The 17,675-nt window shown below is 37.9% G+C and overlaps 1 protein-coding gene across 1 annotated transcript in view; it reads right to left on the minus strand.

Annotated features, from left to right (window-relative positions):
• Kcnq5 (potassium voltage-gated channel subfamily Q member 5) overlaps positions 1–17,675 on the minus strand; it is a 541,548-nt gene that overhangs the window by 128,125 nt on the left and 395,748 nt on the right. The window contains exon 3 of the mRNA XM_042687131.1: positions 9,870–9,996. Within this exon, the coding sequence (XP_042543065.1) occupies positions 9,870–9,996 (127 nt within the window). The remainder of the gene's footprint in view (positions 1–9,869; positions 9,997–17,675) is intronic.

The raw sequence follows: 17,675 nt of genomic DNA on the forward strand, positions 1-17,675 counted from the left end.
AGTATTCAAATGTTTTTTTGTTTTTTTTCCTTTTATGCAATGCTCTTATTCTTAAAGACCCATTTTAAGCATTAGTTTTCAGTACTTCCGAATTCTCCATTTTTAAGGCATAATCTCCTTCTACTTTGAAAGATGGATATGAGAAGTATATATTATATGAGATAATTTAAATACATGATTTATAATTAGAACTGTTAAATTTCTTTCCAGAGATCTCTGACTCAAAGGGAGATCTTCAAAACTACGATTCTTTCTCTAATACAAATGCAGGTAATAAGACAGTGGATGGACTAGCATGAAAGCCATGGTCAATTGGTATAAAAGTCACCAAAAGCTAAAGATGAAAGAAAGAAAGGCATAGTGATACACACATGGTGTGTGTGTGTGTGTGTGTGTGTTATAAAAGTCACCAAAAGCTAAAGATGGAAGAAAGGCATAGTGATACACACATGGTGTGTGTGTGTGTGTGTGTGTGTGTGTGTGTGTGTGTGTGTGTGTGTGTGTGTGTGTGTGTGTGTGTGTGTGTGTGTGTAATGGGGCTTGAACTCGGGGCCTTGTATTCCCCCTTAGCTATTTTGCTCTCTACTACTTGAGCCTTACCTTCACTCTTCTGGCTTTTTAAAATTAGAAATAAAAGTCTCATAGACTTTTCTTCTGGGGCTAGCTTTGGATATGAATTGTGATCCTCAGGTCTCAGCCTCCTGAGTAGCTAGGATTACAGGAATGAGCCTTGGGTTGCCTGGCACACACTCATTTTTTGTTTCATGAGGGGTTGTAAGCTCAGTACTTATTTCAGTTTAGTTCTTTATTTTAGCCCAGGAGGGGTGTGAAGGAAAATTACTCATTTTTTCTCCCACGATGTTTTTTATTTTTAATCAGGTTTTTATTTCCTGACAAAGAAGACAGCCCTGCACCATTTTCAAATGGAACTTTTCCATGATGTTTCAAAGGAGAAAAAGTCAAAAAGTTCTTTGCCAATTCTGGCTGGAAGAATTAGGATAATCCCCTTCATATCATTGAACATATTCTAGAAAATACTGAAAATCAAGATCCCTTAAAAGAAAGTTGCTAATCTATGTAACATAGTCTCTCACTAATCTGTTAATAAATTCATTTTCTCGGAACTTTCGTTATTCTTCTGCATGGAGATTAAACGGATTACACTATAATTAAATTTGACTCTTATAAAAGGCAATACTGTAAAGCCAGGAGCCATCAGGAGCCAGGAATTCAATTCCAGCTTCATAGCTGATTTACAGCAAAGCACCTTTGCTTCATAGTGCTTCAATTTTTCCAGCTACGGAGTGAGCAACACAATGTCTCAGAAGTACTGAGTTCTGCTTTATGAGCACTAGATTCTAATTGACCTCCACCAAATTCCCTTATAGAAGGATACTCTTTGAAGAATCAAAGGTGGATTTGTATTGTTCTTTTGACTTAATAGAGAAGGAGCTTGAAACTCTAATTCTGATTGCTTCTGATTGAACAGTAAGTACATTAGCCCCATTCTTAAATACTGCATTCAGATTTGTACTGAGTCGCTCTGTGATATTTATTAATACTTTAACAAAAAGCACCGCAAAGATATCCTGTAGAACATTTTCAAAGCCACGTGCAGTGGTTTAACTGCAGGAATTTCACGGAAGTTAATGGGTCTCATACTGGTAAATTCTAAGCACCACTTTGAAAATTTACCCCATAGTGATAGTTTAATCTTTCTTACTGATCCTAAGTTCTCAGATAACATCTTGAAGCAAAGGGGACAATTTCTCAAAGGAAATAAATAAGCTTTAATGAAATAAATCTGCATTGTAATCATCATGACTAATAAAAGTCTACAACAGTCTTCTAGTCAAGAAGGCTGTAAGGAATTACTTATTTGGTAATATTACCAATGGGGATCCAGCAGAGTTTCTAGAACATTATGATTCCAGTTGCTCATAGAAAATAACACTTATTTTTCCTGTCAATCTGAAATCTTGTGTTCTGAGGGCAGAAATATATAGATATGGAAATTCAGAAATAATTCCCTCATAAGTTACTTGTATGTTTCTCACAATGGATAATCATTTGTATACTGCTGACATAAAGTTCAAAGGGGCTAGATTAAAAAAAACACATTCAGGGACTTATATATTCATTCTTTTTGAGGATTAATTAATATTGCTATTTTTAACTCAAATATTCATATTTGGCCTACAAGTAACTTACTGGCCTTCCCTTGGTGGCCTGTTTCTAGACCCTAATTTGCATTGTGGTCCGTGCAGCCCTAGAGTGGAATCTACTGGCCTCTTGTACCATCTTCTCCAGTCTCCCCAGACTTCCTTGCGTTACAGCCACAATACTCTATATGTTCCTCCTGTGCAGGCTAAGCTCCTCAGGTCCCCGAAATCTTTGCAACTACTCTCACCTAGCCTGCAAAGATAAGTGCTCAGTTTTTCCACGGCAGGATCTTTTTTAATATTCAGGCCAACACTTAGGACTCCCACTTAGATATTCTAGGATCATCCAATTAAGGGAGTTCTCATTTTGGTTATTCCTGAGTCTCTAGACATACTTGGACACAGAAAAATGCTATCTTTCCTATTCAAATTATCCATATTTCTACCCAAATTTACCCATAATTTGGATGTTTTACATAAAAATATAATTCTTTGTGGATTGCTTAAATTTATAATGATCTTTGCTTCTTATGTTAGGCACAGTCATCATATTCTAGAGCCTACTTATCATAACTACTTCAACTAGTATTATGTGACTTTACAACACTGTAGTTATCCATCTTTTGGTTTCATCTCTTTCTAAGGGCATAGAAAGGGACTTACAGGAAGGGACTATGTTTTATTCATCTTTGCATTGTTTGCATTAAAATTATGTTTGGCACATCAGTATTCTGTCCATGAATGAATATATTTATATGATATGACAGTAAAAAATATTAATAAAACATACCATAGTACTCTACTGGAGTTTATGAGTGGGAGACAATAATCAATCATTCATTTTCCTCTAAGTGTACCCTCTGATAGGTCAAATCCTATCAGCTTCTCAAGTTACGGAGGAAGTTCAATGGGGTATCAAGTCGATGATTACTTCAACTGCCAATGGTCTGTTTAACATTACAAATGTCTAAAGACATTTCTGAGTGGAGCATTGCTTCCTCCAGATGATGTCTCTGATGTGGGAGTATACAGAGAATCTCACGACAATGTCACTAGAGAACGTTTGCAGTTTGATACAGGAAAAGTGTATCTGCTTTCTCCCCAATTTCCCTTTCAGATTGAAGAGCAGCAGTAGGGAGACAGGGATTGGGAGGATCTCAGTTCAAGGAAAGTTGACAAAAAAGTTAGTGAGACCTCATCTCAGTTAACAAGGTTTGTATAGTGGTTCAGTCCCAATAGTCCAGCTGTGTGGAAGACATAGGTAAGAGGAAGAGGGTCCAGCCAAGTTCCAGGGGAAACATTATAAGACCTAACTCAAAAATTACTAAAACAAAAAAGGATAGGGTCATGCTAAGGCCTTGTGTTCAATTCCAGTCTCTTTCTCTCTCCATTCCCCGACAAAAAGCATTAATAAGTGATCTGATATTGTCACTATAAATAAGAAGCCTAGAATTTTAACATTCATTCCTTAAAATCTAACACTTTGAATGAACAGTAAACATGCATTTCTTTTGTGTGTGTTGCTCCTGGGGCTTGAACTCAGGGCCTAGCTACTGTATCTAAGCACTTGTGTTCAAGGCTGTCACTCTAGCATTTGAACTACAGCTCCACTTTCAGCTTTAGGTGGATAGAGTCTCACAGATTTTTCTGCCTGGGCTGACTTTTAACTTTGATCCTCAGATCTCAGCCTCCTGAGTAGCTAGGATTACAGGTATGAGCCACCTGTTCCAGGCTAAGTATCATGTTTTTTGTTTGTTTATAAGTTGATGAAAATGCATACATTTAAATAGTTAAATCTAGGACTTGGTGGCTTATACCTATAATCCTAGTTACTCAGGAGCTTTAGAGCTGAGGATTAAGGATTAGAGGCAAGCTGAGTAGACAAAACCTTGAGACTCATCTCTAATCAGCAAAAAGCCAAAAGTAGAGGAATGGCTCAAGTGATAGAGAAGCAGCCTTACAAGAAAAAACCAAGTCAGAGCACATGCTACATACTAGCATACACAAAAGAAACTAAATAGTTAAAAGCAATATGTGATCATATATACATATGTAATATACAGATTTAATAGATAGTGTGTATATAATATCTATGTGTAGTATATATTTAAATACACTGGGGTACATGTGTTTTTTTTTTTGTTTTGGAGCCAGTCCTGGGTCTTAAACTCAGTGTCTGGGCACTGTCCTTGAGCTTTTGTGCCCAAGGCTAGTGCTCTACCACTTGAGTCACAGCTCCACTTCTGGATTTTTTGACAATTCATTGGAGAAAAGAGTTTTATAAGCTGAGTCAGGTGCCGGTGGCTCACATGTGTAATCCTAGCTAATCAGAAGACTGAGATCTGAGGACTGCAGTTCAATACCAACCCGGGCAGGAGATTCTTACCTCCAGTTGACCATCAGAAAACCAGAAGTAGCACATCAGTCTTGAGCAAAAGAGCCCAGGAACAGTGCCCAGACTCTTGAGTTCAAGCCCTACAACTGACCACCCTCCCCCCCAAAAAAAAAAAAGAAATCTCAGACTTTCCTGCCTATGGTAGCTTTGAACCACACTCCTCAGATATCACCTCATGAGTAGCTAGGATTACAGGTGTGAGGCGCTGGGTGGAGTCTTATTCACATGTGCAGTTGAATTGGAGCACTCAGAACACGAGAGAAGATACAGTGAATCTATGACAGTTAACTGAAGTCAGAGAAGCACAAAAATGATCTCTTAAATCATCAGTTTATAAGGTGCTGGCAAGTTAGCAAGCCTCTGTTGCAACTTGTGACCACAATAGTAGCTTAATTTGTCTTTCCTTTTTTTTTTAACCTAGACTGGCTCTTCTATGATTTTTCTACATTGAAACATTAATTGATCCAGTAGCATTAGCATACCTGAATAACTTCAGACTGATTTCACATTCATTCGTTTGTTCCAGCTTTTATTAATGACTTACCCAAGGCTGAAGCTGAGATCACAATGATGAGTCTGAGATGTCAGGAAGCTCACCAATTACTTCTAACTGTGGTTTTCTTTTTATTATTATTATCATTCCTTGGTGACTCCTTCTAAAGACAGATATAATAGGGCCATTTTTTCAGTCTTGAAATGTGCCCCAGAAAATACCAGCTTCTTATTAATCTTGCATCTGCATCTGATGCTAAATGTAAATTGATTTCTTCTTGCTGTTTTAACCACTTCCCCTCAGTGCAATATTCATACACATTGATGAAGGGAATCTGTGCAGCCAAATCTTCAGCTCAAGATGGCAGCCCCTCAGGAAAGGCCAACAAGTGAACATTTTTATTGAAAAACGTATAGAACTGGAGACATAACTCAAGTGGTAGAGCACCAGCAATGAGGCAAAAGGCTGATCAAAGCTGGCTTGGTTGTTTATACTATACTCGTAGCTACCAGGAAGCTGAGATTGGAGGATCTAGCCTGAGGAAAAAGTCTGTGAGAGTTTTATCTTTAATTACTTACCCATCCCCTACACACACACACACACACACACACACACACACACACACACACACACACACACATACACACACACACACACACACACACACACACACACACAGAGAGCTGGAAGTGGAGCTTTGGCTTCAGTGACAGAGTACTACCATTGAGAAGAAAATCTCAGGGATCGTGACCAAGTCCTAAGTTCGAACCTCAGGACTTGCAAGAAAAAAAAGGAAAGGAAAGGGAGGGGAGGGGAAGGGAGGGAAGGGGAGGGAAAGGAAGGGAAAGGAACGGAGAGGAGAGGAGAGGAGAGGAGAGAAAGGAAAAGAAAAGAGAAGAAAAGAAAAGAAAAGAGAAGAAAAGAAAAGAATGCTGAGCAAAAGTTGAGACCAAGTATCGCCACTGACACATATGCACTAAATGACATGGCCAGGGTTTTATTTGGCTAAAAGAAAATCCAAAAGAGAAAATGTAAGGGTTTGTTAAAACCAAATGTATAGATGGGATAACTGTGACATATCTTGATTTCATTTTATTTTAAAAAAAACAGAAAAAAAAGAATTTAGGTAGGCAACTTAAAATATACTTGACTCAAAATCAGGAGTATGGTTTTCTTCTCCACAGTTGTAGAAAATTCTTGTAACAGAGCCTCAGAGGAGAGATATAAATTACACACAAGGTTAAGGAAGATTTTTTTAATTGTAGAGACAATTTAATCAATTTTCAAAGGAAGTTCACAAAACAAGGCAAAGATAAAATAATGTTTTAACAAAAGGAAGTGCCTGATCAAAAAATCTAGACTCCTTTCTTTCCTTAGGTTATAGTTATTTAAAATATGTTTTCTGGTTGGGCAACTAGAGGCTCACACATGTAATCGTAGCTACTCAAGAGGCTGAGATCTGAAGATCACAGTTCAAAGCCAGCCTGAGCAGGAAAGTCCATGATACTCTCATCTTCAAATAACCACACAAGTACACACACACACACACACACACACACACACATCTATACTTTCTTAACACAAATATGCAATGATTTTACATGACTTCTTTAATAAAGTTTTGAAAAGCTTTGGTTTTGATTTGTTTTAGAGTTCAAAGGTAAATAGAGTGGGATAATTCCAAAGGGAAATGGTGAAGGATTTCTTTGAAATGACCAAGAAGGGCTGCTTTCAAGTTGTGTCCAAGAACTTGTAATTGGTCAATGGGCTTAGTAGAATGTGACATTGGTTGGCAAGTAGCACATAATTTAGGACCTAGCACTGGTGTGTTTACTGAAAATACTTCCCACATCAACAGCATAATGGCTAAACTGCCACAATCTTTTATATGCAACTCCTTGATCTTATTTATGATTCCTCTTATTACGTACACTTATCTCCTCTTGCTATCTCATTAGTCCTCTTCTTATTTTTTAATGGTTCATTCACTTCAACATCTTTTATGCTTGCTTGGTTTAAAGGCTCCACATGTGAGAGAACATATGCAATACTGTTTCAGAATCTGGCTAATTTCACTTAACGTGATCCCCAGTTCCATCTCTTTTCCTATGAATGACGTGATTTCCTCTTTATCCTCCTCTTCCTCCTCCTAGTCTACCACCTGCTCTTCTCCCTCTTCCTTAATCTAGGTGTTTAGTTGGTATTTTCTTTCCTTTTCTTTTAAAGTACTTAAACTTCAAAGGTTGTACAATGGGGTTACAATTTAACATGACGTCTAATGAGTCTCCCTTTCCATCAGTGTCCCCTAACTGTTTCCTCATGGTTCTTCTTACTCTCTTTTTCCTATTTCTTACTCTCTGGTAGAGTTTTCAAATTTATGGTATAGTTTAAATATATTACTGAGAAATACCAGATCTAAACTTCAGAATGCCCTATGGAACTTCATGGAGAAGTGTTAATTTAAAACTGAACCCCAGAGGAATGGAATCCTTCTGGAATCACATCGGTTCCAGAGCTTTGCTGTTGATCTGGGGACTGTGGAGTTAGGGGAATCACATTTCAGAATGTAGGGTATATTGTCAGGTCTAGAATTACCAAAGAAAGTAGCTATGCTAACTGATATACACCTTTAGGAATAACACACTGACATCCATTCCACACAGTGGAATCCTATAAAATATCACACACACACACACACACACACACACACACACACACACACACACACACACACACACACAATGTTGATACTGGGTCTTTAACTTAGGCCTGGGTGCTGTCTTCCATCTGTTAGCTTTTCTATTCAAGACTGGCACTCTACCATTAGAGCCATGCTCTACTTCTGGTTCTAGGGTCATTAATTGGAGATTCTCATGGACTTTCCTGCCTGGGTTGACTTTGAACTGAGATCCTCAGGTCTCAGCTACCTGAGCAGCTAGGATTACAGGCATCTGGCACCTATTTTTTTTATTGTGAAAATACCATACAGAGGGGGTTACAATTACATGGGCAAGGTAATGGGTATATTTCTTATCAAGCATTGTTGCCTCCTCCTTTGTTTCCCCTTAAAATCCCTTCTCATCTACCCCCACAACCCTTTCCCACCCCGCACCAAAGTTGTAAAGTTCCTTTTTTGATATAATGTCTTGTACATCTCATTGTTGCAATGGGTCCACCTGTATCCCTATTTAAACAATTTGTTTTTTCCCTTCCCCTCCACACATTATACCAACATCAAGTACAGGGTAAAAACAGGTTATACTGTAGGGGAGGGACATACTAAGCAACAAAGAAATATTTTATAAATATGTTAGAAACAATAGAAAGAAAGAAAAAAACATTTGAGTCCTTATCTTGGGGTTTATTTTGCCTAACATCAACTTATCTGACCATTTCTGCTTGTCTCAGACATATACTAGGTATTGTAAATAAGGGAAACCGTGGGACCTATGTTTCTTTGGGCCTGGCTTCCTTCACTTAATATAATTTTTTTCAAGTTTTTCCATTTCCTAACAAATGGGGCTATGCCATTCTTTCTGACGGAGGCATAGAATTCCATTGTGTATATATACTACATTTTCTTGATCCATTCATCTACTGAAGGGCATCTGGGTTGGTTCCATATCTTAAATAATGCTGCAATAAACATAGTTGTGCTGGTAGCTTTAGTATGGTCTTGTTTGTGATCATTTGGGTAAATGCCCAAAAGTGGGCATTTCAAAGTGGTTGAACAAGTTTATATTCCCACCAACAATGCAGTAGGGTTCCCTTCTGTCCACATCCCCTCCAGCATCTGTTGTTATTAGATTTCTTGATTATAGGCATTCTAACTGGGGTGAGGTGGTATCTCAATGTTGTTTTGATGTGCATTTCTTTTATGGCTAGGGAGGTTGAGCATTTCTTCATGTGTCCATTGGCCATCCTTCTTTCTTCTTCAAGAAGTTTCTCTTTTAAGTCTTTAGCCCACTTATTTATTGGACAGTTGTTTCTTTGAGGGTTTGTTGTTGGGGGATTTAATTTTTTGAGTTCCAGGTATATTTTAGATATGAGACCCTTGTCTGTTGTATGGCTAGTGAAGATCTTCTCCCAATCTGTGGGCTTTCTATTGATCTTGCTAGCTATGTCCTTTGCCATGCAGAAGCTCTGCAATTTCATGCAATCCCATTTGTCCAACCTTTCTTTGATTTGTTGTGTTTCTGGGTCTCTATTAAGAAAATTTCAGCCTGTACCAAAGAGACCTAGGGTTTCTCCTATTCCATCCTGTAATGTTTTCAGAGTGTCTGCTTTGACTCTGAGGTCTTTGATCCATTTGGAGTTGATTCTGGCGCAGGCTGATATATAAGGATCTAGATTTAGTTTTCTACAAGTGATTAACAAATATTCTGGCACTTATTTTTGATACAGTAGTTTAATTCTATTATCAATCTAAAGCAATACTGTGCTTATACTTACTGGAGTTGATGCTTTTCTAATTCAGGGTAACCCAGAGGAACCATGTCTCTCAGAATCTTAATTGACATAAATAGTGTTTTAGAGAAAGATTACCTGGCTCTAATTCCAGCTCCATCACTTTACTACATATAAGACTTTGGTAACTTACTGTGCCTGTATTTGCCTCAGCTTCTTTATTTGTAAAATGGGGATGATAAAAGTATTCATAGTGTTGTGGTAAGGATTGAGTCGAGACTTTCAAAACACAAAAGTGCTTGATGAGTACTCATGGATGTTAGACTGTAAGATTGATCAAACTTTGCAATAAGGAGACAGAAGAAAAGTATGCAGTGTCATAAATCCATATATCTGGAAATTTGATAGTCACCTATAACACAGAAGGGCTTTCGAGCAAACCTCAATCTTCCTTGCCATCCTCTGTACCGACAACAGCAACCTGCAGACCAGATTCGAATGATGAACTCCAAACCAAAGACGACAATCATCACGAACTCCTACAACATCAGATAGGATATGTCAGAGAGAAGTATTATAGAGCAAATCTTAGTAAGAAAGTCTGTGAATAGGGGCATTCACACACTTTGCTTAAGACAATCTAGTGGTTAATGTCTACAGGTAAGAACAACTCTTTTTATTTTTGGTGCTGATACTAAGGCTCGAACTCAGGGCCCAGGCCCTATCCATTGGCGTTTTTCACTCAAGGCTGGCACTCTACCACTTGAACCTCAATTTTCAGATCTAAGCTTGCTGAGTAGCTAGGATTACAGGCATGAGCCAGAAGCACCTGGCAGGTTAAAAATATTTCTTGATCAAGTCAAACTGAAACTGATGAATATCAAAACCTCATCATAACTACATTTCCTGTCATGGAATGAGATTTCTCTTCAAGTTACTGACTCATTCCAAACCTGTTGCTTTCAGTACCAAGTACATGGCCTAATTAATAGTCTCTCATGAGCAATATATAGTGTGTATAGTTGAGTTTAGCTATTCAATAACAAGAAAGATCTGAGATGAAATGGGTAGACCCTTAAATATAATTGCAAATTCTATGGAAGTCAGAGCTTCATATTGTATGTAATGACAGAACTGTTTTCAGGGCCGGCCACCAGTGGTTCATGCCTGTAATACTAGCTACTCAGGGAGCTGAGATCTGAGGATCAAGGTTTGAAGCCAGCTGAAGCAGTTAAGTCTATAAACCTTTATCACCAATTAACCACCAAAAAGCAGGAAGAAGAGCTGTAGTAGAGTTGTTCTCAGAGAAAAAGAAGTAAATATTTAGAATTATACTGTTTTGTCATTACAGTGTCAAAAATCTCCTTATAAAACAACAGGTTTCAGATGCATTTACCATGATGTGGCACATTTCTCTGTTGCCAGAAGTGAGACCTGCAACTTTGGATTTGAAGCCTGTTAATTATACTGCTGCCCTTTGGCCACAGCTTCCTGAGCAACAACACCTGCGCCAGCAAAATGACTTAGAGATGATTTAGGAAGAGTTGTGAGTGAACCTTGGGGAAAGGCCAGCTAAAAGTGGCTCATTAAATAGTCAGTCATTGAATGGAAACCAAACAGAATTTGGAAAAGGAAAGTCTCTCTGGAGTGAGCTTAGCATAGTCATTTGTCCCTATAGGGACAGGTCTAGAGTTTATTAAAATTGGTTTTGTTTTAAAAATAACTTGTTTTTCAAAGTGGGATCAACTCAGTGTGTGTCATATAGAGTGCAGTTTATGAACTGGATTTTAATTGTAATGGCTTAATTGGAAAAGTGATACTTGAGCTTTATTAAAGCTTCCACACAACACAGAAATGAAGTCAAATATTTTTATGTATGAAGAACATAGTATATGGAATATACCAAGTAAAATACAGAAAGTATAAAGAATATAGAAATAGAGACAGTAAAAATTTCCATCCATTCCTCACTCTCTTACTCCACTCTTGCAAGAAAAAGGTAACCAAACTTGTAAAAATGGCATTTGGTTTCAAGATTCAGGGACATATCTGATTCTTTAGTAACATGTGTGATGGTATGCCTCACTTTGAAGTACTTAGTAAAAACATCACCTCTAATCTCTACTATGGCATCTGTGAATATTTCTCATGATGGGGAACAAATTCTCTGCCTACTCACTGTAACTTAAATCTGCCTACAAGACTCATCCATGCAGGCATAACTAAATGGTCATTGTGCCCACCTCAGAGATTCAGTTTCAGCTTTGTTTTGAATGCATACCTAAGTAGTTGAGTCTATTCATTTATTGAATATTATTGGAGTGCCAAGATATGAGATCCTCTGTTCGTGCATGTGTACATGTGTGTGTGTGTGTGTGTGTGTGTGTGTGTGTGTGTGTGTATGTGTGTGCATGTTCTGGTATTAGGGCTTGAACTCAGGTCCTTGGCACTCTCTTAGCTTTCTTGTTCAAGGATAGTGCTCTATCATTTGTGCCAGAGCTCAACCTCAATCCTCAGATCATGGCTTTATAAGTAGCTAAGATTACAGGTGCAAGCCGTGAACCACCACTGCCCAGCAAGCTCACCATTTTTCATTCCAGCACATTTTTCCAAATGTCTATGTATGTCTGTATCTGGCACCAACCTGGCTTAGTGGCAGGTCTTTTTTTTTTAATATCTCCTACTTATATCATCATATTTGACACTTTAGTTGAGAGGGGTATGCTGTGAATGATACCCATGAAAACATGTAGATTCTACCCACAGGCATTGCTGTTTCTTTCTTATGAAAATTGACAAGGATATATATATATATATATATATATATATATAGAGAGAGAGAGAGAGAGAGAGAGAGAGAGAGAGAGAGACAGAGAGACAGAGAGACAGAGAGAGAGAAAGGCATATACATAACATATATATGTATATATGTATAGCCATGGTGTAGGAGAAAAGTATATTAAGGCCATTAAAATATTTCTTTGTTACAGTGAGGTAGGCTAAAGTAGGTCTGCCAGTTGTTTACTGCTTAATGTTCAGAAATATGCTGAGTGCTTTTTGTTTTTGAAAGAGATTAGGGGAAAATGTCAACACACTTTTGTCATGAAACAAAACTGATAATGCTGAAAAGAGAAGCAGAGAGAAGTAGAGAGAGAAATGTGCAGCTGTGTTTATGACCTTCAGGACTGTCCCTTCTCAGGACTGCTGTGGTAGTTGTGGAAGGGAAAGCAGAACTTTCACAGAACAGTTGAGTACCGTGGTCACTTGTGGAGAACTGATTGATAGACCCAGAACATTCTACTCAACAACAACAGATTGTTTTTTCTTGGTGTAATTTTTCTTTTCATTCTTCAAAAAAAGTTGCTGATGGTAATACTGTCTAGAGATAAAATCCCAAGGAACCCATGAATATGCTGTGAGAACTAATTAGTGAGTTTAGTTGAAGGATAAATGATCAGCATGAAAAAGTCAATCATGTTTCTGTCTACTAACAATGAGCATGTTGAAACTACAATTTTATTTTCAGCAATTCAAAATCAAAATAAGACATACTTATCAAGACATGTACTTATAAGTGCTGAAAATTACCAAATACCCATTAAAGAAATAAGAGAAGACCTAGATTGGTGAGAAGAAGCACTGGGTTCATAAGTTGGAAGATTCAACATAACAAAGATGTTATGCATTCCAAATTGGTCTGGAGGTTTAAGGAAATTCCTCAGTAAAGCTTTATTTTTGGAGAGAAAATAAAACTAGATTTATTTTACATTATCTAAAGAACCAAGGTTACATCATCATTTGTGAGCCCCATATCTGAAGTTACATAGATTTTAAGGACATGAAAGCAAGATAACTGTGTTCAGCATGGCCCCTAAGCATGGTAACATCAGGTCCAGTTAGTTTTAACTAATCTGAAAGTGTAAGGACAGCTAAAACTTATGCTTTGCATTCTTGCCCAAAAATGCTCCAGAGTATGGGCTAAAACTGAGTCCCTAATCTTAATTATTTGGCTTCAATAAAGCTTTCTGGAGATACAAAACAACTTAATCTAGAATCTGTGTGGAAAGAAAAAAATTGAAGTAATTGCTTTAGCAAATAATTAGGCCTAAATAGTTAGGACTAAGAATTTATGTTGTTGTTAGAGGATAGACATATAGAACAGTGGCTTAGACTACGAAATTCAGGGATAGACCCATATAAACATGCTTAACTTATTTCTGTTAATGTACACAAATAATTCAGTAAAGAAAGTAGCTTGAAGTTCCTCAAAAGACTCCACATAGAGCTCCCCTATGACCCAGCAATCTCACTTTTGGGCATTTACCCAAATGTTCACAAACAAGACCACACTAAAGCTACCAGCACAACTATGTTTATTGCAGCATTATTTACTTACTATAGGTAAGATATGGAACCAACCCAGATGCCCCTCAGTAGATGAATGGATCAGGAAAATTTGGTATATATACACAATGGAATTCTATGCCTCCATCAGAAAGAATGACATTACCCTATTTGTTAGGAAATGGAAAGAGTTGGAAAAAATTATATTAAGTGAAGTAAGCCAGGCTCAAAGAAACATAGGTCCCATGGTTTCCCTTATTTGCAATAAATAGTGTATGTCTGAGTCAAGCAGAAAAAGTCAGATAAGTTGATGTTAGGGAAATGAACCCTAAGATATGTATTCAAATGTTTTTTTTTCTTTCATGCGATTGTTTCTAACACATTTATAAGATTATTTCTTTGTTGCTTTATATGTCCCTCCCACACGGTATAACCCCTGCTTTTACTGTATTTGATGTTGGTCCAATTTGTGGAGGGGAAGGGAAAAAAAAATTGTTTAAAAAGGGATACAGGCGGACTCATTGCAACAATGAGATGTACACTCGTTATGTTGAAAACAAACTTTATAACTTTGGGGGAGGGAGGAGGATTGGGTGGGGGGGGGGCGGGGGGAGGATGGGAAGGGATAGGAAGGGGAAACAAAGGAGGAGGCTACAATGCTTGATAAGAAATGTATTCATTATCTTGACCATGTAATTGTAACCCCTCTGTACAGTATTTTCACAATAAAAAAAAGAAAGTAGCTTTTCAACAATGAATCCTAGAGAAATTTGATCATTTGATATCATAGGCAAGAGAGAGAGAGAGAGAGAGAGAGAGAGAGGTATGGAGGGAGGGACCAAGAAAAGAAGGCAAAACATCAAAGAATTCTAATTTCTATCTCACACCTTTCATAAAAATCATTTACAAAGATTGTGCATTTTAAATATTAAACTTAAAATAATAAAACATGTAGTGAAAAGTGCAGAAAAATTTTAGGTATTTTGACCACGCAAAGTGTTCTTACACCTGACACCAAAAGCACAAATAATAAAAGGAACATTTGGATTCCAGCAAAATTAGAGAAACTTTTGCTCTATGAAAACCCATGTATAGAGCATGAAAAGACAAATCACAAACTTGGAGAGAATATTTGCAAACCACATATTTGACAGAGCTCTAGCATCTAGAAAATATAATGAACATCTAGAATTCAACAGTTAAAAAACAAAATTCAATTATAGAATTGGTATCTAAATGGATATAGATGTATATATACAAATAAATGTGTTTACATCCATCTAAGATGGGAATATATAGATATCAGATAAGCATATGAAAAGATATTTGACATCTGGAAAAGCAAATCAAAACCATGATGAGATATTGCTACACAGTAATCTCAATGGTGAAAGTGAAAAAAAAAGAATAGAAAAAACGAGGTCAGCAATAAAATTACACAGACCCTCTTAAAGTCTGGAAATTTCTTGTAAAGTTAAACCTATGATTTCCCTAGAACTCAGCTATTATACTCTGGGGCATTCATGCTACAGAAATAAAAACATACACTTTCATAAAAACCTGTACATGAATGTTTGTAGAATATTAGTTTATAATGAAAACAACTTGGATCATAAAGATATTAGACAAGCTGTGCATGGTAAATCCATGCCATGGGATACCATTTAACTTACATGGTTATTTACACAACAACTTGGATAAACTGCTAGGGAATTATGCTGTGTGATTAAAAACCAATCTCAATAGACTATGTATCATTTACATCACATTTCTTGGAATGAACCAAGGTGAAATTTAAAGAAATGTGATTAGAAGTGAGATAAATGATTCGTGGGGTTGGGCTGGTGGTGGGGAGGGATGAGCAAATAGGAAGGCGAAGGAGATTTGGGTATAAAAGTTCAACTTATGCCAGGTACCAGTGGCTCATGCCTGTAATCCTAGCTACTCAGGAGGCTGAGATCTGAAGATGGTGGTTTAAAGCCAGCCCTGGTAGGAAAGTCCAGGAGTCTCTTATCTCAAATTAACCACCATAAAACTGGAAGTGGTGCTGTGGCTCAAGTGTAGAGCCTTGAGCTGAAGAACTCAGGGACAGCACCCAGGCCCAGAGTTCATGACCCCCCCCCCCCAAAAAAGTACAACTTATGTTGGGTGCTTTAATCCTAGCCTAGCTACTTGGGGTGCTGAGATGTGAGGATCATGGTAAGAAGTAAACCAAACTTGTTCAGAAAAGCTGTGAAACTCTTATCTCCAATTAGCCAGCAAAAATCTGGGATTGGAAATGTGGCTCAAGTGGTAGAGCTCTGCCTTGAGTGAGAAAAGCTAATTGAGAGTGACAGGCTCTAATACCAACATGAAAAAGGAGGAAGAGGAAGAGGAGGAAAAGGAAGAAGAACAGGAGGAGGAGGAGGAGGAGAGGGAGAAAAAGGAGAGAGGGAAGGAAGGAAGAAGAAAAATAAGAGGAGGACAAAAGGAATGAAGGGAGAAGAAAAAGAAGAGGAGGAGGAGAAAGAAGAGGAAGATCAATGGAATTGTGGAGTATGTTGACTGTCCTGTTCACTATACAAATCTCCACATGTGATAAAATTGTGCAGAACTAAGTACCCACACACTTGCCAAAGTGTGCAAATAAAACTTGAGAAACGAGCGGCAAAGCCATGGATAGATGTAGCCGAAAGGAAATGAGTTGTGCAAGTTTGGGGTCTGATCTCACTGTGGTTGCCTTAGTGGTGATCTCTCAATCACCTTTTGAAAGAAGTCTCCTTACTTTATTTTCAAATAAGTTAAAAGTCTGTGGCGATCAATTGAAATGATCAGAAAACAGATGGTTCTAAGGCTGTCTGGGCAACCACAAGACAAATTCTGGTGCCTTTGGTGCTGCACCTCAGGATGAATTAGTTCTCTGGTTCTAGTTGAATTCTACTTAAATAACCGCTGAAGAGATTAGTGGATGACATTGAAAGTACTTGATCTACTTAGAAAAATAACAATAAAGGTTCACTCCTTTCCTACTGAAGCCTCTAGAAGCTTGGCTTTGGCAGGCCACCCCCCCCCCCCCCCCCCCCCCCCCGGCCACAGAACCAAAGGCAATGGTCATTTTCTTGTCTCTCATTTCAATTAGTGTATATTAGTTAAACAAAGTCTAGTTTGATATTGTTGTCATGCATGCATATAGTATACTTTGGCCAAATTTATCCAGTGTTTGATGGAATTACAGTATTTATTTATTTTTTTGTCTGTCATGGGGCTTGAACTCTGGGCTTGGGTGTTGTCCCTCAGCACTTCAGCTCAAGGCAAGAGCTCTACCGCTTGAGCCACAGCACCACTTCTAGTTTTCTGGTGGTTATTGGAGAAAAGAGTTTCATGGACTTTCCTGATGGGCTGGCTTTGAACCTCGATCCTCCGATCTCAGCCTCCTGAGTAGCTAGGATTACAGGCATGAGCCACTGCCGCTTGGCACAGTATTTCTTCTTTATTCTTTATACTTTCCCTACTCCTATTCCTTTTTTGGTTATGGGGCTTGAACTTGGGGCCTAGTCACTGTCCCTGAGCTCTTTTTGCTCAAAGTTAGTACTGTATCACTTTAAGCCACAACTTCACTTCTAGTTTTCTGAAGGTAAATGGAGATAAGCTTGATAAGAAATGTACTCATTATCTTGCCCATGTAATTGTAACCCCTCTGTATTTTCACAATAAAAAAAAGTTTACAATTACATAAATGTTGTGCAGTATAGGACTCAGGATAAAAATGATTCCAACTTAAAAAAAAAAGAGTCTCATGGACTTTGCTGCCTGGGCTGGTGTGAACTATGATACTCAGGTCTCAGCCTCCCAAGTAGCTAGGATTATAGGCATGAGTTACCAAAGCCTAGAGGCC

Source organism: Dipodomys spectabilis, unplaced genomic scaffold (assembly GCF_019054845.1).
Source record: "Dipodomys spectabilis isolate Male_0828 unplaced genomic scaffold, ASM1905484v1 ptg000102l, whole genome shotgun sequence".
In the NCBI taxonomy this organism is placed as follows: domain Eukaryota; kingdom Metazoa; phylum Chordata; class Mammalia; order Rodentia; family Heteromyidae; genus Dipodomys; species Dipodomys spectabilis.